Source organism: Apium graveolens, chromosome 9 (assembly GCF_009905375.1).
Source record: "Apium graveolens cultivar Ventura chromosome 9, ASM990537v1, whole genome shotgun sequence".
Lineage (NCBI taxonomy): Eukaryota > Viridiplantae > Streptophyta > Magnoliopsida > Apiales > Apiaceae > Apium > Apium graveolens.
Window position 1 is genome coordinate 28,383,882 of NC_133655.1, and position 26,335 is coordinate 28,410,216.

The 26,335-nt window shown below is 34.7% G+C and overlaps 2 protein-coding genes and 1 non-coding gene across 4 annotated transcripts; all 3 read left to right on the forward strand.

Moving 5' to 3' along the window:
• The first annotated feature begins 12,176 nt into the window (after nucleotides 1–12,176).
• Nucleotides 12,177–23,742, forward strand: LOC141682952 (PH, RCC1 and FYVE domains-containing protein 1-like). 2 transcript variants are annotated; one of them, XM_074487640.1, is made up of 11 exons: nucleotides 12,177–12,301; nucleotides 12,388–12,520; nucleotides 13,008–13,198; nucleotides 13,291–13,445; nucleotides 15,431–15,517; nucleotides 16,295–16,384; nucleotides 17,426–17,506; nucleotides 18,572–18,760; nucleotides 18,848–20,953; nucleotides 21,674–21,816; nucleotides 23,386–23,742. In XM_074487640.1, the coding sequence occupies exons 4-10, from the start codon at nucleotides 13,398–13,400 to the stop codon at nucleotides 21,800–21,802; spliced, it is 2,730 nt and encodes a 909-aa protein (XP_074343741.1). In that variant the 5' UTR covers nucleotides 12,177–12,301; nucleotides 12,388–12,520; nucleotides 13,008–13,198; nucleotides 13,291–13,397; the 3' UTR covers nucleotides 21,803–21,816; nucleotides 23,386–23,742. The 2 variants fall into 2 exon arrangements, with proteins under 2 accessions (XP_074343741.1, XP_074343740.1); XM_074487639.1 differs by having other exon boundaries at nucleotides 12,197–12,520; nucleotides 13,008–13,445.
• A 350-nt stretch (nucleotides 23,743–24,092) lies between these two features.
• On the forward strand, nucleotides 24,093–24,185 carry TRNAY-GUA (transfer RNA tyrosine (anticodon GUA)). Its single transcript has 2 exons — nucleotides 24,093–24,129; nucleotides 24,150–24,185. It is a non-coding gene; the product is annotated as a tRNA-Tyr (tRNA).
• Nucleotides 24,186–25,099: 914 nt separating this feature from the next.
• LOC141685164 (uncharacterized) lies at nucleotides 25,100–26,092 on the forward strand. Its single transcript, XM_074490284.1, has one exon. The coding sequence runs from the start codon at nucleotides 25,100–25,102 to the stop codon at nucleotides 26,090–26,092; it is 993 nt and encodes a 330-aa protein (XP_074346385.1).
• Nucleotides 26,093–26,335: the final 243 nt, after the last annotated feature.

Below are 26,335 nucleotides of genomic sequence, written 5' to 3' on the forward strand. Positions count from 1 at the left end.
TTCAAATTTCCTGAACCCTCAGCTTCAACATTTATCTGTTGGTTTGACCCTTCAGCTTCTGTTTCTTTCTGAAAAACCACAGTTTCAGCTTCAACAGTCACATGTTCTGATGCATGAACATGTGTTTCCTCTTCACTATCAGATTTATCTCTAAGAATCATCTTCCTTCTCTTTGGTGGAGGTTGAGGAACAGACTTTGCCTTCTTAGAAGGTTTGGATCTTGATGCTTGAGCAGATGGTTGTTGTTGTGAAGATTGAGCTGATGGTTGGAAGTAAGTTCTGATGGTAGGTTGAGTTGTTTGAGGTTGAGAGGTGGTTGGTTGTGTAGTTGTTGGAGGTGCTGATGGAGATTGGGTTGGTTGAACATCAGGATATAAGGCAACATAAGTGGCTGGATCAGAATTTACCAAGACTTGTTTGACAGATGTAGGAATTTTTAGGGGTCTCAAAATAGTCTTCTTATTATCAGTAGATAATAAGTCAGTAAAGGCTCTCTTAGCAAGTTTAAATGGTTCAATTAACTCACTTGCTAGTTGGGGTGCATCAGAGCAACAAAAACTATAATAAGCTGACAGAATCAAGCAAAGTAAACTGTATTTCTATCTACTGTCATCCTATCCCCAATAAATCCTAAAATAGCACTTGCATAATCAAAATGAGTTTGATTAATGAGAGCATACCCGATTTGTTGACTGAGAATTAAGATTGCATCAAAATTAGAACATTTGTTAGCAAAGGCCTTTGTGATGCAGTCAAAGAAGAAACTCCATTCCCTCCTTATGTGAGGTCTCTTCAATTGACCCAGCTTTGCCAAAGTCTTTTCATACCCCATATTGGCCATCATCTGTTGAAGAGCTGGTGCCTCAACTGTTGAACTGTAGACACAGTTTTCTGGCAAATGTAAAGCCTGTCGAACTGTAGCCAAAGTCACTACATGCTCATCCTCCCCTGTTGAAAAGATAATACTTGGGGACCCATGAGCACCACCATCATCATAGATGCCACTTCTCCAAAACTCCAGCACTTGAGTTCCAGAGATTGCTTCTGGTTGGGTCAAAGCATACCCAATCTCAGAGTTAGCAAGGAAGTCCTGAATGAAGTGAAGTTCTGATGGAGCTTCACCCTTGCTAAGAATAACCAAGTAGTTGTTGGGAACAAACTTAGCACCATTGAAAACAATGTCTTTTGGTGCCATTTCTGTGAAAAATAAGTGAGAAAATATAATGTGCACAAGGTGTTTGATAAAAGTCCTATAAGAAAAAAAACTTCAGAGAATATTAGAGAGAGAGAGAGAATAAGAGAGATTAGAGAAAGAAAAGTAGGTAAAAGATTATAAAATCTTTTAACTCCCATATATATACTCTCTTTTTGACAACTGTTATGATTGAAGCAGAACAGACTTTAGACACCTGGAAGCATATCATTAGTCAAAACAATATTAGTGGGCACGGGTATTGAGCAGTAATAAATGTGCACATGCAGTGTTTCATGGAAAGCACGCTTCCCACTTACTAAATGATTATGACTTTTTTATCTCACCTAATTATATTCTGATAAAATATGACTGTTATAGTATTTACCACAAATAAGTCAAGTAAATAAATAATGTCACGTAAGCATCAGAGTTTCTATCAGGATTTAATATCAGAACTTGACTATTATCAGATTTTAACAATCATCAGAACATGGCTTCTGTACTCAAAAAGTAAATGTTTGTTTCTGTTATTCTTCATACAAATACTGACTTATTTCTTCAGAGTTTAATTATCAGAACTTCCATCAGAACTTGTCCTCAGAATTTATGCAAATAACACTTAATTGTTTATCTAAAACAACTTAATCACCACTGTAATTTTCATTATTCATATGGAGTGAGAGTGTGTGCATTTAGCAAAATATCATATAAAGATCAAAGTCTGATAAACTTCAGTACATCTTAGAAATACGGCATAACTAAGAAAAGTGCTTAAAATCTGTCATTAATAATGAAGTCTACTATAGAATGAATTTATGCAAGAATCCACCTCAATTATTTGTGCTCATTTTATGCATCTTTTGAAATTCCTTTTTACAATGCCTTTTCAGTGTAAGTGAGTCACAACTGCTATCAGAATTTATGCTACTATCAGAGTATTTCTCCAGTAATCAGAGAATGTGAAAAGTCACCAAGAAAAATTCATTTGCTTTTCTAATGCATATAACTTAATACCAGCAATGCACTTGGGTCTTACCTTCCACTTATTTACTCTAAATCTCAAATAAGTACCTGACTTCAATTTTCTTTTCTTTTCTTTAGATAAGTGAGGCTTATCAAGCATGTGGTTCATCCTTAAGATTTACTGACATCAGAATTTGACAGATATGAAGCAAGAATCTAGTTTGTGACTTAGTAATAAGATACACAAAGTAAATTTGACTAAGCTCAACATCAGAATTTGCTTGTGTTAATAAATTTCCACATAAACAACTAACTCAAACATGGGATTTCTAGTATGTTAAAGACTACTAGGTAAGCATGTAGCACAGTAATCCTCATTGGATTGAATAGTCACAGAATATTCAAAACACTATCAGAGTATATAGATCCACATTAGTTAACAATCAGTATTTAATGTATTACAATTTAAGCACAGATTACATAAAGATAAGACAATATGTAAACACTGATCATAAAGTCTGATGCATGAGAATAAAAACTAAGCAGATTTAGAGAAAAAAACTTGAAACCATTCCAAATTCATTTACCAATCTTGTAAAAGTAGCTTCACATAGAGGTTTTGTGAAGATATCTGCTAGTTGTTCATCTGTTGGAACAAAATGTAATTCCATTGTACCTTCCATCATATGTTCCCTTATGAAATGGTACCTGATGCTGATGTGCTTTGTCATTGTATGTTGAACGGGATTACCTGTCATAGCAATAACACTCTGATTATCACAGTAAATAGGTATTTTAGAAAGTTCTAACCCATAGTCCAGTAAATGATTCTTCATCCAAAGAATTTGTGCACAACAGCTTCCTGCAGCAATATATTCTGCTTCTGCAGTTGATGTGGAAATTGATTTCTGTTTCTTGCTAAACCAAGAAACCAATCTGCCTCCAAGAAATTGGCAGCTTCCACTAGTGCTTTTCCTGTCTATTTTGCATCCTGCAAAATCTGCATCTGAGTAACCTATTAGCTTAAAATCTGATTCTCTAGGATACCACAATCCTAGATCAGTTGTACCCTTGAGGTACTTGAAAATTCTTTTCACAGCTATTAGATGAGGTTCTCTTAGATCAGCCTGAAATCTTGCACAAAGACAGGTAGCATACATGATATCAGGTCTACTTGTAGTTAAATAGAGTAAAGAGCTAATCATACCTCTATAGTTAGTAATATCTACTGATGAACCAGTATCTTTATCTAACTTGGTTGCAGTTGCCATGGGAGTGGATGCAGTTGAACAGTCTTGCATTTCAAATTTCTTCAGTAAATTTCTGGTGTACTTGGATTGATTGATAAAAGTACCTTCTTCATTTTGCTTGACTTGAAGTCCCAGAAAATAGCTAAGTTCTCTCATCATACTCATTTGATATCTTGAATGCATTAGCTTTGCAAACCTTTCACAGAGTTTGGCATTTGTAGAACCAAATATGATATCATCAACATATATATGTACTAAAAGTAAGTCATTTCCATGGTTGAGGTAATACAGTGTTTTATCAATTGTACCTCTGTGAAATCCACTTTCCAGAAGGAATTGAGCTAAAGTCTCATACCATGCTCTTGGAGCTTGCTTAAGGCCATAAAGTGCTTTATCAATCCTGTAGACATGATTTGGAAATTTTGAATCTACAAAGCCTGGAGGTTGTTTAACATATACCTCTTCTTCCAATTCTCCATTGAGAAAAGCACTTTTCACATCCATTTGAAAGACTTTAAACTTTTTGTGAGCAACATAAGCCAAAAAGATTCTTATGACTTCCAATCTAGCAACTGGTGCAAATGTTTCATCATAATCAATACTCTCCTGTTGAGAGTAGCCTTTGGCAACCAGCCTTGCTTTGTTTCTTGTAATTATGCCATCACTGTCAGTTTTGTTTCTGAACACCCATTTTGTGCCAACAATTGATCTGTTCTTTGGTCTTGGCACTAGAGTCCAGACTTTATTTCTTTCAAATTCATTTAACTCTTCCTGCATTGCTTGCACCCAATCAGCATCTTGAAGAGCTTCTTCCACTTTCTTTGGTTCAGTCTAAGATAGAAAAGAATGATAGAGACATCCATTTGATGTTGTAGTTCTAGTTCTGACACCTGCTTCAGGATCTCTAATTATTAAGTCAGGTGTATGTGATTTAGTCCACTTCCTTGCAGATGGAAGTTGTTCTCTAGAACTGGATCCTCCCCCATGATCCATGTTGTCTCCATCAGTATTTTTGATGCTCCCCATGTAGTTATGCTCTCTGAGACTTCAGAATTTGAGTTGTATCCTTCAGGATTTGAAGAATCAGAGTTTCCAGAATTATCAGAACTTGGCTTATCAGAACTTGATGAATTAGAACTTGAAGAGCCAGTGACAGGTTCTGATGTTTCTTGAGAGTCTTGAGTTGTGGTAGGATCTTCAGCTTGCTCCCCCTGGACAGGTGCATTTTCTCTTTCAGTAGTTACCACAGTTTCAATGACATCAGAACTTAACCCATCAGAACTTACAGGATCAGAGTTTAAGTCATCAGAATTTATAGAATCAGAATTTAAATCTTCATTTTCAAATCTCAGCTGATCATGATCATTGAAATCTTCAAGTCCAGTAATCTTCTTATCATCAAAAGATACATTGATAGATTCCATGACAACCCTTGTTCTTAAATTGTAGACTTTGAAGGCTTTTGTGGAAATTGGATATCCAACAAAGATTCCTTCATCAGCTTTTAAATCAAATTTTGACAGCTGTTCAGGATGAGTCTTAAGAACAAAACATTTGCAACCAAATACATGAAAGTATTTCAGATTTGGCTTCTTTTTCTTCACCAGCTCATATGGTTTTTTTCCATGCTTGTTTATGAGTGTAACATTCTGTATAAAACAAGCAGTCTGCACAGCTTCTGCCCAAAAGTAGGTTGGTAGCTTTGCTTCATCAAGCATAGTTCGTGCAGTTTCAATGAGAGTCCTGTTCTTTCTTTCTACAACTCCATTTTGCTGTGGAGTTCCAGGTGCAGAAAATTCCTGCTTAATTCCATGCTCTTTACAGAACTCTTCAATTATTGAATTCTTGAACTCAGTGCCATTATCACTTCTTATTATTTTAACAGGATCTTTGACCAATTTATTCAGCTGTTTGACATGATCAGTTAGAGTAGATGCAGTTTCATTCTTCTTGTGCAAGAAATACACCCAAATATATCTTGTGAACTCATCCACTATAACTATATCATATTTATTCTTTGCAATAGACATGACATTGACTGGACCAAATAGATCAACATGCAGTAGGTGATAAGGCTCAAGAATTGAAGATTCAGTTTTGCTCTTGAATGAAGATTTTCTTTATTTTGCCTTTTGACATGAATCACAAAGGCCATCAGGAGCAAAAACTGATTTTGGCAGTCCTCTCACAAGATCTTTCCTTACAAGCTCATTTATGTTGTTGAAATTTAAATGAGAGAGTCTTTTGTGCCAATTCCAGCTTTCTTCAATTGATGCTCTACTCAACAGACATATTGCAGAACCATCATTACTTGTTGAAAGCCTGGCTTCATAAATGTTACCATGCCTGTAACCTTTCAGAACCACTATGCCTGTAGAATTGCTTACAACTTTACAGTGTTCTTCAAAGAAATCCACATGATAACCTCTGTCACAGATTTGACTCACACTTAGCAGATTGTGTTTAAGTCCTCAGACAAGAGCTACTGTTTCAATGATGACATTCCCAAGATTGATATTGTCATATCCCAGAATTTTTCACATGTTGCCATCTCCATAAGAAACTCCTGGGCTAGCTTTCTCCATAAAGACTGATAGCAGGGCTTTATTACCAGTCATATGTCCTGAACATCCACTGTCCAACACTAGGATATTTTTCCTGTTGCCCTGCAATCACAAAGACCACTATTGGTTAGTTTTAAGGACCCAGACTTGCTTGGATCCTTTGACCTTTTTAAGTTTGTTAGCATTTGCAGCGAATTTAATTTCAGAGTTTATGCTAACATGCTATTTATCAGAATTTATATCAGACTTTGCATCAGACTTTACACTAGAAGGGATAATACTAACTTTCTTCAAAGAAGGTTTTATTTGATAATAATCATAGTACAAACTATGATATTCCTTACAAGTATAAATGGAATGCCATAAACTACCACAATGAAAACAAGGATTTTGTGGCTTAAACCTAACAGACCGACTCTTAACTCATGATCTAGGAGGTAAAAAGTTTATATCTTTATTTTTCCTGCAAAAAGAAGCAAGATTGTTAAAGTTTCCACAGTTATAACATTTCTTTCTAGGAGCATTAGGAACAGGCATATAGTTATTACTTTTATTCACACCTTCCTTATCATTCCTATTTTTCCTAGCTTCCTTTACCTTGTTAACATTTCTAATCTCTTTCAACTTATACTTAAGCTGCTTCTTTGTAATTAAGCCTATATTTACTTCAGCTGGTTTATCCTGTTGTAATTTATCAGAAGTTGACTTTTCTTTGACTTCTGTCCTAGACCCTTTCATCTTTTCAGAATCAGAATTTACAGTTTTTGCTACAAACTTAACATGATTTACCTTTGGCTTAGCAGTCTATTTAACAACAATTGGCTCAATTTTCTCAGTTCCTTTCTCACTTTTATCATCTCCATAACCTAAGCCCTCTTTCCAGTTTCCACTACTTAGTAAATTATGAGTTGTTCTGCCAGAGTTAGTCCAAGTTCTTATAATTTCTTTTTCTTTTTCTAAGTCAGCTTTTAGAGATTCATTCAATTTTAACACTTCATATCTAACATACAAAGCATCATCTCTTTCTTTCTTAGTTTGATGAAGAAAAACTAACTCATTTTCTAAATAGTCATTCCTATTTTTAAAAGCAAGATTTTCAGATGTTAATATTTCACATGTTAAAGTCTGATCTCTATAACTAATGAACATGGTTTTAAGATATAATCTCAACTCAGTAATATCATCAGTATGAAAAGCATAAGTTGTTTGAGGTACCTTTAATTCAGTAATTTCAGGACTGCTATCAGCATTTTCCATCAAGGCATAGTTCACCTCTTTTTCAGAATCTGAAGTGTTTGTCCAGCTTTTCTTCTTTGTGACAAGTGCCTTGCCTTTGTCACTTTTTCATTTCTTGCAGTCGGGAGATATGTGGCCTCTTTCACCACAATTGTAGCATTTGACATTTGAGTTGTCTCCTCTGTCAGACTTTCCTTTGCCTTTAGACTTTCTGAATCCTTTCTTATCAGAACTTCCACCTTTCCTGGAAAACTTCTTGCCCTTTCTGAATTTCCTGTAGGCTATCTTTGTGATACCCTTTACCATAATAGCACACAGTTGCATCATCTCTTCATCAACATCTATTTCAGGTAAACTTTCAGTTTCTGAATCATCATCATCAGAATATGATGACTCTGAATCAGACTTTATGATGAGAGCCTTTCCTTTGCCCCTCTTTGAGGCAACCACTTAAGGAGATTCCTCCTCAGCTTTAAAAGCAAATGTCCTTAACTTTCTTCCATGCCTCTTGCTCCTTTGATCTATCTCAAGTTCATAAGTCTTAAGCATACCATAAATTTCATCAAGAGTAGTTTCAGTAAGGTCATAATTGTCTCTTATGGTAGTTGACTTCAAATCCCAATTTTCAGGAAGAGCTAAAAGGAATTTTAGATTTGAATCTTCAAGATCATATTCCTTGTCCACCAGTGATAGATCATTCAACAGTTTGACAAACCTATCATATAAATTAGTTAATGACTCATCAGCCTTTAAGTCAAAGTGCTCATACTCTTGAGTGAGTATAGTCCTCCTGTTTTTCTTGATTGCATCAGTTCCCTGGCATCTTGTCTCCAAAGCATCCCATATCTCCTTTGCAGTCTTACAGTGAATTACCCTATTTGACATGACATTATTAATGGCACTATGCAGCAAATGCCTTACCCTTGCATCCTTGGCAATAAATGAGATGTCTTCAGCTGTGTAATCACCTTTCTCCTTTGGTATGGACTTTGCCGGTTGATCTGCAACTGCAACAGAGAGCTTGGTAGGCTTATATGGTCCTTCATTAATCCTATCAAGGTATTCTAAATCCGTAGCTTCCAGAAGCATAACCATCTTCACTTTCCATATGGAATACTCAGAAGGTCTCAGTATGGGAACCCTAATAGTCTCATATCGACTGTGGGTTTGAGTGTTTTGAGTTTCTTGAGTTTTGGGGGGCTTGGTTGGAGTTTGTGCTTCTTCAGACATGATTGTTTGGATCTTTAATGTATGTGTGTTAACAGAAAAGCTCTGATACCAATTGTTAGGTCACACAACACTGTAGAAGGGGGTTGAATACAGTGTTTATACAATCAAATAGATTTAACACAAGTATGTAACAAAGATCAAGTATATTGAATAAACTCTGTTACAATAAGAACTGTGTTCTCTCTCAGTGATGAACAAATATCACTAAGAGCTGCTAGGTTACAATGTATAATCTTCTCGATAATAATAACACATATAGTGTAAACCCTAAGTCCGTGTTTATATATTACACAGTTACGAGATATATTCTAATTGATATGAAATACAATTTTGTCTCCTAAAATATATCAATCAGATATCTTCTACAAGTCTTCTAGTCCTCTAACTCTTTCCATGCATATCTTCAATTGTTTTAGTCTCGATATTCTCCTGTAAATCAGCTTCATTCCTTATCTGAAAGTCCTCCCGCACTTAAGTTCTGATATGACCTTAAGTTCTGATATTAAGTTCTGACTTCCAGTAAGTCCTGATTTGTCCTGTTGTTAAGTTCTGAAAACTAAACACAAATCATATTAGATATGACATCTCAAATATATCTAACACCATGCAACCCAAGCCCAACTCTAAATCAGGATTTCAACCAATTAATCATGTGGTACGAGGTTAAGGTATTATTTCTGATATCATGTGTTTGGTTGAGTACTGAAATAAACATATTTAATTTAAATATTTTAAGTCTATAATTCTAATATAATTAAATATTTTATTTTATTATTATTTTAATATTTTTTTGTTCATATATTTATTTTGGTATTAAACAATTACATTTAAATGCTTAAATAGAAATTAAAATAATAGTTCTAAAATTGATTCACATACCGCTCTCTCATACCCCCTCCCTATTTGGGTGTGAAAAACTATATATTGGGGGTTTGAGGAATGAGTATTAATTTTTTTTTTTGAACCAAACACCAGATATGGGGTTGGAATGACTGAAACCATACCTGATTACAAAATTTGGCGAATCAAACGACCCCTTAAATAGCCAAGAGCCGAACTCATGAATGAGAGGAGAGCCTGAACCTACCTATAAGTGAGTGGTCAGTCCGAATTTTTTCAGAGAGGTGGCCTAGAGCTCCTTAGAGAGATGAGTCCAGACCCCTTGAATAGGTGGATCGAAACTTCTTTTTGCGTAAATGGCCTGAAGCTCCACCTCATTTGCCTTGAATTCATGTATATTGTTGGCTTTTTTCCATCTTCAATGTCTTCATTCTCAGTTCTAGCATTTAATCATATAAAATATTAGATTTAGATAATATCCTCATTTGCAATTTAACCATTTTTATTATAAAAGGAAGAACATTGCATAATAACGATCAATTAGCAATTAGTTAAAAAAAGGAGTTGAAAACGGGTTAGGAAAGCCTAAGGCCATGTTCACTTCAACAGTTTTCTGGAAAAATATTCTAGGAAAACAAAAAAAAAGTAAAACATGTTCAAGTCTTCAGTTTTCCAAAAAAGAAAACCAAAAACTAGAAAACAAGGTTTTCTAAATTTTAACTAAATTTTAGAAAAATTTTGAAAACTGATTTTAGATGTTTTCCACAATTTTCCATATAAATTAGAAAATAGTTTTCTAACTTTAGAAAACTAGAAAACACGGCATAAAATAAGGAAAGGTTATTTTAACGTTACCCATGATACACCGCTTTATATTTTTATCTAAATTGTTTTTGTTCATGTTCTACTTCTTCTCTACCGAACTCTTCTCCACCTCTATTTTTCTACCTTATTATAAGCACCTTTCATTAAGGTATGATTTCATGGAATTGTTTGTTAATGTTGTTCATTACTTTTTAACCTGATGGTGTATGTATTGTTTGTATAGTTTTAATGTTATATATTTACAATTAATTACTCTATTGTATATTGTAACAAATATAGATGGGTGCACAACCTACTCATGGAGAACCTGTGGAGTGGACTGAAGAAACTGAGAAGAATTTTTTAGAGATTTTGGCTGAAAGAGTTAAGAGAGATCCAAATGGAGCTCCGATTTTTAAAACAACTTACTGGCAATAGATGGATGACAAGATGTTTGTAAAAACTGAAATAAAGTATGGGCCTGAAAAATTAAAAGGAAAATATCATCGAATGCGTTCAGTGCATACTAAATTTGGGGAACTTATAAATAATACTGGTGTTACTTAGAGTTCTACTACTGGTATGGTGAATGCTGATGAAAGTGTTTGGGATGCTTTTTTTAAGGTTTGGTATTTTTTTGTTATTTTAAATTTTAGGCTAAATCATTGTTTATTATATAATACAATAAAATATTTGATAATTTTGCAGCGAGACAAAATTTTCAAGACCTTTAAGAAAAAAGGGTGTAAGATCTATCCATTGTTAAATATTGTTTTCAATAGTTCTACGGCTACATGTGCTTTTCATAATGCATTAAGTGCTATACCTCAAACTTCAGAGGAAGAACAAGCAATTGAGCAAGAGTATTTAGGTGGATTTGAAGGTCTTGGTGATAATGTTGGTGGTTTTGAGTCATGTGAAGGTCAATCTGATGTCAGGGGTAAACGTAATTTTGAAGATTTAGAGAATGAATATATACTAGGACAAAGAAGAGCGCTAAAGAAGAAATCTGCAAGTGAAAAGTATGATGTTCTAATGCAAGTTTGGGAGCACTCAATGAATGTCAAAAAAGAAAGAGATCTTGCAAAAGCAGAGAGATACAAATCACAAAAAGTTGAAGCTACAAGCCTGGATTCTGATGAGTACTCCATTAACAAATGTATGGTTGCACTTAATAACTTATCTGACGTCTCTACGACATCTTTTAATAAAGCACTGGATTTCTTTACTAATCCTCATTGGAGAAAAATATTTTCACTAATGAACGATGACATAAAAAAGAGTTGGCTTGATGATTTGAAATAAATTATTTAGGAAGTGCTGGTTGGTTTTATTTGAATTTGTTTTCCAACAAGGTGAAAGAATTGTAGAGTTATTCTTAGTTCAACATATTTGTGCTTGCTAGTTCTTGTTAGACCTTTGTTCTGTTAATTTAATTTACTATGAAGATTACTTGTTTAAGTGTGTGTATTTTTAATTTAGTACTCAACATGAGCTCCTGATCTTGTTGGTCATTATTGAGCTAATGGTGAGAAACTTTCTAATATGCTGCAAGTTCTTTAGCTTTATATGATGCAAAGTCTTTATATAATGTCTGACTAAAGTAGTGATGTACTCTGCATTTTGAGTTTATATGGAAAAGGTTAAAATAATGTTTACAATTCACCTAAAACTTTGTTCATTCAGAAGTAAAAATTAATCTTCTTAACAACTAAGTAAAAAAATACTTATAAATACAATTATAAATTATAAACAAGTATATGAGTAAAAAAATACTTATAAATACAATTACAAACAAATATACGACGTATCACTATTATTGTACTTTGTTTTTACTAAACATTAACAATATTAAAGTAGTATACAATGTACGTATAAATAATAAGTAATTTTAAAAAGTAAATTTAAATATAAGATGTTTTACTTTTGTAAAATATTTGTTATGTGAAACATGTTTTTTAGTTTTTAGGAATAAAAAGCTGTAACCTGAAACAAGTTTTCCATTTTTTTTTATTGGAAAACTGCTTTACTTTTGGAACATATTTTCTTTGTTTCCAAAATTTTCTAAGAAAATGAAAATTCAAGAAAAACAAAAAAAATGAAAAACAGAAAACTGGAAAAATTTTCTGCAAAGTAAACAGCCGTAAAGAGGTCGCAGAAATGGAAGTGGCGGGAACCAACATAACTAGAGAGCACCGTCATCAAAAAAAAAAAGTTAGGTAAAATTCTAATCGGAGCTAACTAATTTCCATACTTACATGCATAGCATACACATATAATTATATATACACACATTTATCTACAGAGAGCGAGAGAGAGAGAAATCACGCTCTATTTGCGCTTGGAAACCCTCACAATCTCAAAGCTCCGTCCAATTTCAATCACAAATTAACCGGAACTTTCAAAGTTGATTCGCCTGTAATCTCTTCTACTAGTAGGTGCGTATCTCGAAATATGTGCCTATTGAATTGTTTTTATGTACGATATGCATTATGAATGTAGATATGAAATTAACCCGAGATTATTGAGGCGTTGATGCATTTTTAACTGTGATGTCTTGTTGTGAATGTGGTTGTATTGAATATATCGAAACCCTAGCTTTTGACGCTTTAATGTTTTTTTTTGTAGTTATTAATGAATTCGTTAGTGTTATTGATGATTTCACGATTTTGTTTAGTACTCATATGCGTTTGAAAGTATCAATCCAAGCTCTATGAATGTTTTAGTAATGGCCTAATGTATTTACTTTGTTTTTGGATTGATTCTCTGTTGCGCGTTTGATTAATTTACTCAGTGAGAATGTAAGTGTTTAATGTAATTGTTATAAAGAATTAACTATGTGTCATGGTAGTATGACTAGTTCTCTTAATCGATTTGATAATTGTTACTAGTGATCCGTATTTTTTTATTCTTCTTGAATCTCAGAAGGTGCAACTACTTTATAAAGATTTTCGGATACTTGATGGTTGCGTTTTGCCTGTGTTTGGTTGTGGATATCTTTACATCTGAGATATAGCTTGGACTTTTATCTGAGTACATTATGCTTACAGCACAGAAAGGGGAAGGAGAGAAGATGCATGAACTGTCTATGCAAATGAATTGAGTTTAATCAATAGGTCGTCCATTGGTTTCGGAATAAACTTTATTTTCTTCTTTTTAAGATGATAAATCGAGATTTTGCTGAAGATGCTTTCAGTTTGTCTTGCAGCCTGTAGGAGCACATATTGTAGTTTTTTGTCATCTTGAAAATAGATTTCTGTAGTCAAATTGGATGTCTGTTACAGAACAAGGACATGCTTTGATGTTGCAATGTGAATGACTATCTTTCAGAGTAATAGTCTTGGTGAAAGGGATGCTGAGCAGGTATTCGATTTTTCTCATTTAATAAAGTGTGTACATTATTGTACTTCATCACAACTTTACAGAAGTGTATAAATTATCTATATATTCAAACTGAATGCCATAATCTAGAACATTAACACCGATGTATTAGAGATTTTGCTTGAAAGAAAGAGCCTGACTTGTAAATTGGCAACTCACTGTTTGCATTTAGCTACATAATCACGTTATTATAAGCAACTAGTCATCAATATTTATGCTGCAGTGATGTGAGAATAGCTTGGACTTCAGTTTTTTCTGCCCATTGCTGGCTGTGTAGTGTATTTAAAAGCTTAAATGAGATAAGATGAACAGTATTTCGAAACCGTGGCCTAGTGAATAGCAAGTTTTTACTTGACGATTGAGCCAAGCACGACCTCTGATCAATCCAAAAAATAAATTGTTGCAGAAGCAGTATAATTTCAATCCTGTGCAATTTGTTGGAATTCTTCTCTATCCTAATAGGTGAAAGTTAGTCAAATTTAATATTATGTTGGTCACGATGACCCAGATGGATTATGAACTAAATTTAATATTATGTTGGTCACCATGACCCCGATGGATTATCAACTATAATTATCAAACAGAAAGAGAATATATGAAGCTAATGTTTGCATCAAACAATATTGCAAAATGGATGGACCACTCTATTCTCTTTCCTCTTAGTATATAAGATATTGAAAAAAGTTTGTCGGTCCATATGTTTAGCATATCATAACTTAGCCACTTAATCATGGAAAGAGGATAATAAACTCTCCGTAGGATCCTCTTAAAAAATCTGGATATCTATTTAAGGCGTCTACTGTTGTACGGGTTCAAGTGAGATGTTAACGGTCTATTGTGGGTGTATTTTCGGACTCATAAGGCATAAGCTTTATGCCACCTAAAGCTTTTCCTATATTAAGATATTACCTTGATCTGATCTAGAGGAGAAAAGATGCGGTCAAGAAGCAAAGAGTTAGCCGGGTCTTAGGTGCTGAGGTCATCTTTAAATGCTAGTCATCAGAGAAACATTCAAACATATAAGCTGTTGCACCCAAAATTCATGGAAATGATGGGAGTGCAGAAACCAATATATGCATTTAGAAAAACAATATTGTGATGGTTTTGCATACTCTGTTACCTGAACTTATGTATTAGAGTTTTGAGGATGGTCTCTTCGCTGGGATGGTTGTTAGGTCCGCTACGGGATGCCATATCCAGCATATGGCGCTATAGTACAAAGACCGTAAGGCATCTGGGTCGTTCAGATTAATGCAATAAGGCATTCGTCACTGATGCCAGTAAGCGAAGAGAGAATGATTGATCCGAATCTGACCTAGCAATTTACAGCTTGCAGATTAAAAACATCCAGAACAGTTCTCTGATTCAGAATCTAACATAGTGTTGACTTCCAGTTGTTACTTGTTTTGTTGTGACATATTACTATTACTACTTATGCTGTGACATATTACTACTGGTTAGTTCCTAATGACTTCATAAGTATAGATGTTTCCATTTTATTCTTTGTACTTTGTTGCTAGATAATATTTACGATAATGTATGATATAATATGTAAACTTATGACTCATATATTCCACAAAATGCCACGGGCACTACACGGATGCCACAGCGTGTTCCGCGTTGCCATATTGTTGCTAAGGTCTTAGAGCATTGTGGCTCGATGTGGCGCCATAACAAGGGTGCTGGTTGGAACTCAAAGTCAGAGCTGATAAAAGAAGGAAAACACTATTATTGTGAACTGCAACCAATTTAATAGTTATATATAACAAATGTAACATATAAAGAGTTGCATTCAGCGGGCTATGGTTATTTCATAATTTTTTTATTAAGCTTGACAATCACAGTGTATATATATAGAAAGATATACATGTACACCTTTTTTTTGTGATTTAAGACGTGCATTTTTAACTTCATGTTCTTTGAGGATTTTTTACAGCCACTTATCTCTTACATTACCTTTTTCCCAGGCAATTACAGCCTTAAAGAGAGGATCTTATCTACTCAAGTATGGCCACCGAGGAAACCCAAAATTCTGCCCCTTTCGACTTTCTAATGTGAGTTTATATCATAAACAAATTAGTTTCTCATGTTTCAGTTTAGATCAATGGCAATGAATTTTGATGCTTACTGTATAAGTTCTTAAATGAAACTAGATGCCATTTACAAATTATAAATGTCGCGGTTAGCATGTACATAAGACATATAGAACAGGAATGCGGTTTGTTTATAATAATTCTCTATATTTATCGTTCAAGAGCGGCAATGCATTACCACAAAACCAATATATTGAAGTGGATGGTAAAAACACGTCAAACACACAGAGAACATCAAATTTTCTTTGTAACTTTTAAATCCAATTAGGCATATTAGATGAATAAGATTTATGAGGTCGTTTTATATCTATAATCTAATAGTAAATAAAGCTTGAAATCTCTAATAAGGAAACATCTGGAACTCTGTAATTGCTGTGTGGCACATACACTGAAAACTCGTTTTTTGGTCGGAACTCATTGACATTTCCCGGCGAACATAAATTCGGAGAATAATTTGTGAAGTTTAATCTATCAAAACAGTTTTACAAACAATTTAATAAAAAACGAGTGTGAAGGTGTGTTCCAAAATTTATCGGGGAAGAAAAAACCATATCAATTGTAATGCACAACTATTGAGAGAGAAACCATATCAACGAATGTAAAGGTGTGTTCCAAAATGTATTTTAGTATTTTCTTTTCTTGGTCTCCTGATGTCGTTCCTGCTTAAATCCTTTTCAAAATAAGCTTAGATTTGTATGGATGAAATTATCAGCCATAATCTATTGATATATATTTCAGGATGAGACATCATTAATATGGTATACTGGGACACAGGAGAAAGAGGTTCAGTTAAGACATGTTTCTAGAATTATTCCGGGACAGCGAACTGTAAGTTTTTACTTTTTATACCATATGTACTCATACTTGCGGTCCACTTCAATATCCGATTTCCTGCTTATATTAATTTAAATTCGCATGCAATTCATAGAAGGATCTTGTACTTAGGTATTTGAGTTTTCTTTGGACATTACTTAAGGGTGTGAATCTTAAGATACCCTGGTATATATTATATTCATGCATACAAAGTTTATGTATAGGAGCTCCTTCAGGTTACTGTATATAATTCTGTGGAACATACTTTTGTTTGTTTTCATGACTGTATGATTGCATGTAAGTTTTTGCTTTTTAGACCTTATGCACTCATACATGCGGTCCCACTTCTATATTACATTTGTTTTTTTCAGTATGCTTATATTAGTTAAGCCTGCATGCAATGGATAGAAGCTGCCCATACGGGATTTGAGTTTGCTTTAGGCATTACTTAAGGGGCGTGAAGCTTAAGATACTCCGATATATCTTATAGTTAAGCATAGAGAGTTAATGTTTTGTGGGGCCACACAATTCTGTGGAACATCCATTCATATGTTTTAATAAATGTTATGGTAGTGTCTAAATATAATGAAGAAAGTTTATATTCTAAAATCTTAAAGCTCTAAATCTCAGACCAGTAAAGCTTTTCCATATTGATCTGATTTGGTTTTGTTCACTCTATTAAAGGGCAGTTTGGTCCTATTGATGTTGAATTTCATATATCATTCTACTTCTTCTTCTCAGAGGGTAGTTTTAAAATATCATCCTCACTTTCTGAAGTACTTCACTGCAAAAATTGTAATTGGTTTTATGATTTAAAAAAGAAAAAAAGAATTGAGAAGAACCTAAAAAGCCATTATCCAGTGAAATGCTGTTCACTTAAGCTGCCGAGATGCAAAAAGCTGGATAATGGCCTAAGATTGGCTTTCCCAGTTAAAAAATTTGAACAATGTATGCATAATGTGTACATTAACTTCAGATTTGTTCACTGTGTTGCAAAACTTGAACCTTGTTTTCAATTATATTTTCAGGTGCTGACTTAATCTTGTGGTTTTATAGGCAATATTTCATCGTTATCCTCGGCCAGAAAAAGAATATGAATCATTTTCGCTCATATATAATAAAGGGTCATTGGATCTGGTAGGTGGTTATAGATTTGTTTCCTCTTCTTTGTCGCATGGTATACATCTTCCAAGGAAATCATTTATTATACATGTTCGGCGGTGACATAATACCAGTTGTTAAATTCGTACTTTTTAACTAAGATCAATAAATTATGATCACTGATAGAAACAAACTACAGAGGAGAGGATCTGTAGATTGTTTAGCAATCTAGTGATTAAAATGACAGACATGGAGAGGCTTTTGACTTGAGATAAGTTTGATCTGCCTAAAACTTTGTTCTTGTTTTTGTCGAAGTACCCCTCTATAGAAGTTTCTGTGTGTAATTGTGTATGCATGTAAGTATAAACATATGGAAATATATTAATGTGTGTGTGTGTGTCCCTTTGCTCAGCATGCGGGAACTTTTATGTTTTGGGTCTACACTCTACAGTCTTTTCTAAGAATAGTTTCAGTGTTCTGAAGGTACACTCTGTACATTTTTAAAAATCAAATATACGGGACAGGGTCTATGTTTCGCAATTGAGGTTTACACACCCGAACAGAAAAATGAAATATGACTCAACCGTAACAGAATGTGAATTTATGCAAGTGGGGTGAAAAATTATGCTATCAAATGTTAAGAAGTTATTATTGACAGTCACTCGCCACTCCAGATAAGATATGAACAAACATACAATTTCATTCTTAGATTCACACAATTCATTCAAGGAGCTTTTGCAATGAGAAAAAGGCTTACAGCCACCAAGATATGCTCTACTAACCACAAGCACTTGGGACCTTTAAAAGTTTAAGTGAAAAAAAAGATATGCATTTCTTTGTGTGTTTCAAGATTTCTATAGTTGATATATTTTGTAACATTTTAATGGAGCATTTCTCTCAAATCAGTGTTCAGTATCAGAATTCTGATTTCGTCAACCATAAACTATATGCTATATATACTGAAAAGCTGAAATATTGTTTTCACTTTACTCAAGGGATCTGTGTACCTTGTTACTTTGTTGTAAGTCATGCATTTTAGCTCTGTGGTGGAGTATAGTTTACATAAATCAGCTGCAATTAATAATTAGACACCATGGACAGATATGCAAAGACAAGGATGAAGCTGAAATCTGGTTTGTGGCCCTCAGCGCATTACTATCACGGGGTAACTGTCAAGAACTGAGGCGCAGAGGAAGCAGCGATAGTCTCTCTTCTACTGGTTCAAGTAATATTACCAAAGGACATTCTCAGTCATTTACTTCAAGAAGCGGCAGTGATAGAGTTTATGAGGTTTCTTTTAGACTGTTCTGGCTAATTCGGAATACTCTGGTACATATACTACTGCAGCATAAAGTTTTCTTTACTTGCTGATCACAGGATCAGGAGAATACGCAATCACCTCAGTGCTTCTCTGCGAATCTCCCTCAGAAACGATTGGGAAGAGCATTATCAGAATTATTGTTGTATGACTCTGCTGCTCGTTTTTCCCCTCGGAGAGAGTTTGATAAAAAATCTCTTAGCATACAATCATCACAAGACCTAAATGACCGCAACCAGGCAGATACTTCTCGACATAGTATATCCAGTGCCATAAATTCTTCAGACCCAGGATCTCCTCAAGAAGACGTTGCTACATTCGGTGATGTTTTCATCTGGGGAGAAGGAATAAATGACGGGCTAATAGGCGGTGGTGTGCATAGAACTAGTTCTTTAAGTTCCTTTAAGGATGCACTTTCACCAAAGGTTTTAGGACCAGTTTTGGCACTAAATACTAAAGAGGTTTCTTGTGGTAGTAAACATGCTGTACTAGTTACCAAACAGGGTAAGATTTATAGTTGGGGAGAGGGGTCAGGTGGAAGGCTAGGTCACGGAGTGGATGCTGACGTTCCCAATCCAAAGTTCATTAGTGCTCTTTGTGAATTGGAAATAAAATCGGTTTCATGTGGAGAAAATCATACAATTGCCATTACAGAATCTGGGGATCTTTATACGTGGGGTGATGGTATCCACAGTTGTGGGCTACTTGGGCATGGGAATGATTTCAGTCAATGGATCCCTAAAAGGGTGAGTCACGTGGAGGGTATACATGTATCTGTGATCTCATGTGGACCATGGCATTCAGCTGTTGTTACAGAAACGGGTCTTCTACTCACGTTTGGAGATGGGACTTTTGGTGCCCTGGGCCATGGAGATAGATGCAGCACAAATATTCCCAGAGAAGTAGAGGCTTTAAAAGGGTTACGGGTAGTAACAGTAAGTTGTGGTGTTTGGCACACTGCTGCTGTTGTAGATATCACTTCTAGTCCTCCGAATTGCAATGGTTCACCGAGTGGACATCTCTTCACCTGGGGTAATGGGAATAAAGGGCAGCTTGGCCATGGGGATGATGAATCTAAACTTGTTCCGTCTTGTGTTTTGGTGTCGAATGACATAAACTTCTGTCAAGTAGCTTGTGGTCACAGCATCACTGTTGCTCTTACTACCTTGGGCAAAGTATATACAATGGGTAGTGCCAAACATGGACAGCTAGGAAGTCCTGGGAGTCCTGGTAAGCTTCCCATCTGCATTGAAGGTGAACTCAGAAACAATTTTATTGGAGAAATAGCATGTGGTTCTAATCATGTTGCAGTGCTGAGCTCAAACTCGGAGGTTTACACTTGGGGAAAGGGAACAAATGGTCAGTTAGGTCATGGAGACCTTGATGACAGAAGTACTCCTACACTTGTTAAAGCTCTTAAAAGAAAACAAATTAAGAGCGTGGTATGTGGATCAAATATTACAGCTGTCATCTGTGATCATAAGCAAGCAAGTATTGCTGATTATCACATGTGCTCTAGCTGCCATGCACCCTTTTATTTCAGAAGGAAACGTCATAACTGCTACAACTGCGGACTAGTTTTTTGCAAAGTTTGTAGCAGTAAGAAATCTCTAAATGCTTCTCTGGCGCCAAACACGAACAAGCTGTTCCGTGTTTGTGAAGTTTGTTTTTCCAAACTAAACAAGGCCGTCGTAAACAAATCCCCTGTACCACCTCCCCAAGTAACACATGGGAATACAAAAGCCAGCTCTGGTGAGAGCAAGGAGCAAGAAACCCCATTGATTAAATCAAACAGTGTAATTTCTAAGCTATCCTCTTTTAACTCGTTCAGACGTTTAAGCAATTCACAAAGCAAAAAAAGTATGAAAAAGAAATTGAATAGTGGACATATATCTCCCATTGCAAACAGAAGTCTAGGAAATGAAAGCTCCTCTACTTCACATTCTTCACCTTCTGTATATGAGTGTTCACAAAATGCATCTCCTCTTTCTTGCCCTATAGTCAATTCTCTTACTTCTTCCCCAGTTTCCGTTACCTCAAGCCCTTCTCGTCCCTTGTCTCTCACATCAAATTCAGCTGCTCTTGCATATCCTTATATCATTCTGGATGAATCAAAGAAAACAAATGACAACCTCAGCAACGAAATATCAATATTAAGGCAACAGGTACGTTCATGAAAATAGCGAAAGTATTTAAGCTTCTTTAACACATCTTAGAGAAAAACTTATTACAGTTTTATAGCTTTTATGTTTCCAGGCATGTGTGATTTCCACAGTTTAATACATACAGAAAAAAAGCTGTGAGGAACTTACTGCTGAGATTTGATCTTTTTTGTGCTCAAGTAGATTTATTGAGGCTGTAAGTTCCTCACAAATTGTTTCTAACGTATACAAACAGAAATTGATTATGTTTGTAACATTTTCATCAATTATTGAGTGGTAAGCTTTATGAAAATTTTAAAGTTCAGCATTCTTCTAATGTTATCTCAGCAACACTGATTATTGCAATGAACCTCTTAGACCATTTCTGAAGCTTGAAAGTGACTACGATTTCATATGCTTAAATTGGCTTTTCTATGATGCCAACTCCTTCATTGTATACTCTATCAATTTTAATGAACTTTTACACCTGTAATGTAGAATGTTAATTCTGATGCAACTGACTCATTGCAATGACAAGAACAATGGATGATATAGACATAAATAGTCATTCTTTGTTTCACATCATATTTCTTAAAAGCCACCTGCTTAGTTTATGAAAATGTAATAATCTATTGGATAAAGACCACTGAGACTCCTACATCAATAAGAATGTGCAAAGAGAAGATGTACACACACACACAAAAAAATAAAATAAAAGTACATTAACTAGGATTTCCTACATAGGTGGAGGTCCTCACCCACAAATCTCAACTCCTGGAAGCTGAACTTGGCAAAAAGTCAAACCTGCTGAAGGAGGCCACTGATATTATCGGGGATGAAAAGGCGAGAAACAAGGTGAATGGAAGTAATTAGATCCCGACTACAAGGTAAGAACTTTTTGTCTTAATTGTCAATGCAATACATGTGAGCTTTATTGTATTCCGAAAGTTCAGCTTGGTCCAATATATTTACTCAGGCCATTTCTCCAGTACTGTCACCGTGTTTGCAAATGTTTAGTTGGTTGAATTCTTATGAGTAAACAAAAGTTGTTATTGCTGATGGTTCCAAGATTACGTTTAGTGGAACATTTATATTTTATACCCTACATACTGGGCATGTAAGCAGTGAAAAGGGAAAGCAGATGCATTCTGTTGCTTGAGTAGAAGACTAAATTTGTCTGTGGCTACATTCAAAAGCCCTCTATTAAACAACCTACATTCCTTTTTATATTTCCCTTCGACTTTTTTTCTGAACTTTCAACTTTGTACTAAATATATTTTACGCATGATACCTTATAATGGATTTTTTCTTGGATAAGTTTATGATTTGAATTTTCAATTGGAATAAAATACAAGAAAAAAGTAGATGCGCAAGTATATTTACTACAAAACTACAAAGTACACAAAGAAAGTCAAAAGTGATACTTACAGGGGACAGAGGAAGTAGTAAGTAAATACTAAAGTCCCTGGTCATTTAGCAAAATAAAAATAGCCCCTTGGCTATCATGTAGCTCTCCGCCTGAGCGAAGATGTTAAGAATGGTTTCTTTTCAAGTATCCATCTAGATTTTTACTATCAGCAATCATGCTTGGTGGAATAGGTTTTTTATGCAAATTATTACACAATAAAACTTTGCTGTATATGTTGCAACTGATCCTTGCATATATAATTTTGAAAATCATTGTACAAAACAGAGATAACTTGAGTGTTTTCTGTAGTTTTGTTGTTAACCTATAGGTAGATGCAAAACAAATAGGAACTCACCCTCATAGATGTGTTTCTAGAATATAAATTGGTATAATTGTGCCGAAACTTGTGTAATTTAATTGTTGCTTACATCATTTCTTCAAAAGACGTTTCTAGTTCTGATATCCAGTATTTCCTGGTTTCATTTACATCATTGAGGTTAAGATATAGCAAATTAATTGTGTGAAAATGTAGTATAGAATTACATGTATTTTTTAGAATGCCTATTCCTTGGTTTATTTAAATAAAAGTTGTCGGTGCTTTATATAGCACACATGACACAACATGATACTACCAAACACTTTGTTTTTCTCTATGTAATTTTTAACTTTTCGTCATGTGCACCTCGTGTTGAAATGTTGTACAATTTCATGTGATGTTTATAAACTTCTTACTATTCTTATGAAGGAGTTTTTTCTTAAACCAGTACACATGTGTAAACAAATAACACATAGTAGTGGCACCTCATTGAAGGCATGAAATTTTCTAGTCTTAGTTTCCATCTAATCAAAATATGAACATAAATTCTTGGTCCTGGTTACGTTTTGCAAATACTCTACTTTCAAGTAACCCTTGGCAATTACCAATAAACTACTATTATTTATGCTGCACTCTTTTAATCAACAAGAAGATTTTCTTTTGAGTTTGTATGTAGTAGTCCTCTTTATATTCTGCAACATATGGTATTGACAAATTGTGATTTCCTGGCAGTTGCAGAGAGCAAGGAGGTCTCAGGTTTATTCTACTGCAATGTCAGGTGCATATGGTCAAGAGTCAAGACATTGGCAGTACCTTCTGATTCTACAGTCACATTGATAAAGTTAACCAGCTAAATGTATCCCGAGCCTTGTAGTCACAAGTTGACATAGCTTAGTTGTTAGGAAAGGTCAAAGAGTTGTACAGGATATATCTGATGTGTGCATAGACCGCTATATTCCACTGGGAATGCGATGATCTATGACAGCAACAGGTTTCCTTTAACATATGCATACGTTTTAAAGCTCTACTGCTTCTTATATGCCTTGATAAACTAATGAAGTTTGGGCAATTGCTATTTTGTTAGTTCATTCTAATCCTCGTCAGTTAATTTGAATGAAGTGTGCGTGAATGTTATTTAAACACGCATCATGTGTGGCTTACTAAAATATTGACAGTACTTTATGCAAGAGTTCGTTGTCAGGGTATGAGCATAGTTAGGCAGTAACCGTAGACATATGAGTATTTTTCTCAAAGCCCTGCATGTTTTGACAGAATGATTCCTCTTTGTTTTGTTGCTCAGCCTTTTTTTCCCAAGCAAGTGTATGAATCGTGTTCGGGTTCCCTCCTTTTTCCATGCAAGAGAGAAGAACAAAACTTGAAAACAGAACCAAATTTGCTTTTTAAGTATTAATACCTCACTCAACAATTTTTGTTCACTACCGACCTTAGCTCAGTTGGTAGAGCGGAGGACTGTAGTGGTTAATACTGCCAAAGTCATCCTTAGGTCGCTGGTTCGAATCCGGCAGGTCGGAGCTCTTTTTTGGCAATCTCAAGGGGTTTTCTTTTTCCGTTTACATTTTCAAAATCCCCTAACCAAGAAAAGAATCAAATTACAATTTAAAATCATACCAAACTTACGTAGTATACTACTAATATATTGTCAATTTGTCATGAAAAAATTGTATATTGTTGTAAATTGATTGTAATTTTCAAACATTAAATAGTAAGGCTAGGTTTAGACTTGGAAATATTTGCATTGCATTAAATTTTATGTTACTTGTTTTGGCTATAAATAGCCTTCTTCAGAATGATGGAAAACACACTCAAGCAGCTTTCATCTCTCTAGTCTGCTCTCTTTCTCCCTTTCTGCTATATTTACTTTTACAAAGATTCGATATAATATTGTTATAGCTAGTATTTTACAACCCCGAAGCCCTGCCGAAACTGAGAAGGTATAATTTTAATTTAAATATGCATATATATGAGTAGATGTGGTTACACCATCTACATATAATTTATATATGTATGTGACCGAAGTAGACGTGACTACACCCTCTACTAATAATTTAAATATATATGGCCGGAGCACCTATTAAAATTATTTTACGGTACCATTTAATTTTGGGTAATACCGAAATATAGTGGGAATCTTAATTTATAAATTGCATAATTATCGGATAATAACTTTGCCCATAACTAACTTATGCAGGATTGTCCACTTTAATTTATTATTGGTCGGAGATAACCTGCATACGCAGACGTCCGTATGGCGGGTGAAAATCCATTTGTCATTTTATATATAGATTTGTTTATATTATCAATGATAATAATGATATATACATTGATTATTGCATACTTGTTAACGCACCCGATTAAGTAGGATTTTATGTAATATTTACATTGATGAATTAAAATTTAATAATTTTCGTGTTAATTCAGATTTAGTATGACAAATATTACAAGCTTGTCTTTCGTTTCCTTGGACATTTCTGGCGATAATTATTTATCGTGGGTACAAGATGTAAAGTTGCACTTGGGTTCAAAGAAATTAAGCGATACAATAAAGGCAGAAAATAAATCCACGGCTGAAGAAAACTTTACCTCCATAATTTTTCTCCGACACCACATGCATGAAGATTTAAAATCCGAGTACTTAGAAGTCGAGGATCCTTTTATTTTATGGGAAAATCTAAAGGATAGGTTCGATCACCAGAAACTAGTTTATCTACCTGCAGCTGAAAATGATTGGGCTAATTTAAGACTTCAGGATTTTAAGAGTGTCCGAACATATAGCTCTGCTTTGTTCAAAATAAGTTCTAGGCTTATTATGTGTGGTGAGAAAGTTACGGAAAAAAGAAAAATCGATAAAACACTATCAATTTTTCACCCTAACAATATCAACTTAGCAGAGATGTACAGGGAGCGCAAATTCACTAAGTTCGGGGATCTTCTATCAACTCTCCTCCTAGCTGAACAGAATCATGAATTGGTGATTAAGAATCATCAATCCCGTCCAACAGGATCTGCCCCATTACCTAAAGTAAATAACATGTCATTCCAGCAGAATGTACGTGGAAAAGGGTATAGAGGTGGACGGAGCCAAGGGCGGTACCGTGGACGAGGTCGGAGCCACGGGCATTTTCGTCCATATAACAACTATGGTCACCGGAAGTGGCAATCTGAATCACAGAGTAAAAGAAAGGCATCACGAGGAGAAAAAACTGAAAATGTTTGCTATAGGTGCGGCATGATTGGGCACTGGACATGTAATTGTCATACCCCAGATCATCTTGTTAAGTTATACCAATCTTCTCAAAAATCAAAAGAGAAAATGGTAGAAACAAGTTTCGCCAACAATAACATAGATGATTTCCCGAGAATCACAACTGGAGGAATAAGCATTAATGGTCCGAATGAACCTAACGAAACTCCCATATAGGAGGCTGAAGATTAGTAGTGTGTATTGTGTGCTTTATTTTGTTTGAACTATGTAGTGTGTTATGTTCTTATCAAATAAATTATGTTTCTTAATTATATACAGAATGGATTCTGAAGATATATGCATTGCTGATTGTGGTACAACTCATACGATTCTACAGAACCAAAAGTATTTTACCCAAATAACCAAAACCAAAGCTCAAGTCGGAACAATTTCCGGCGTATCTAATATAATCGATGGTTT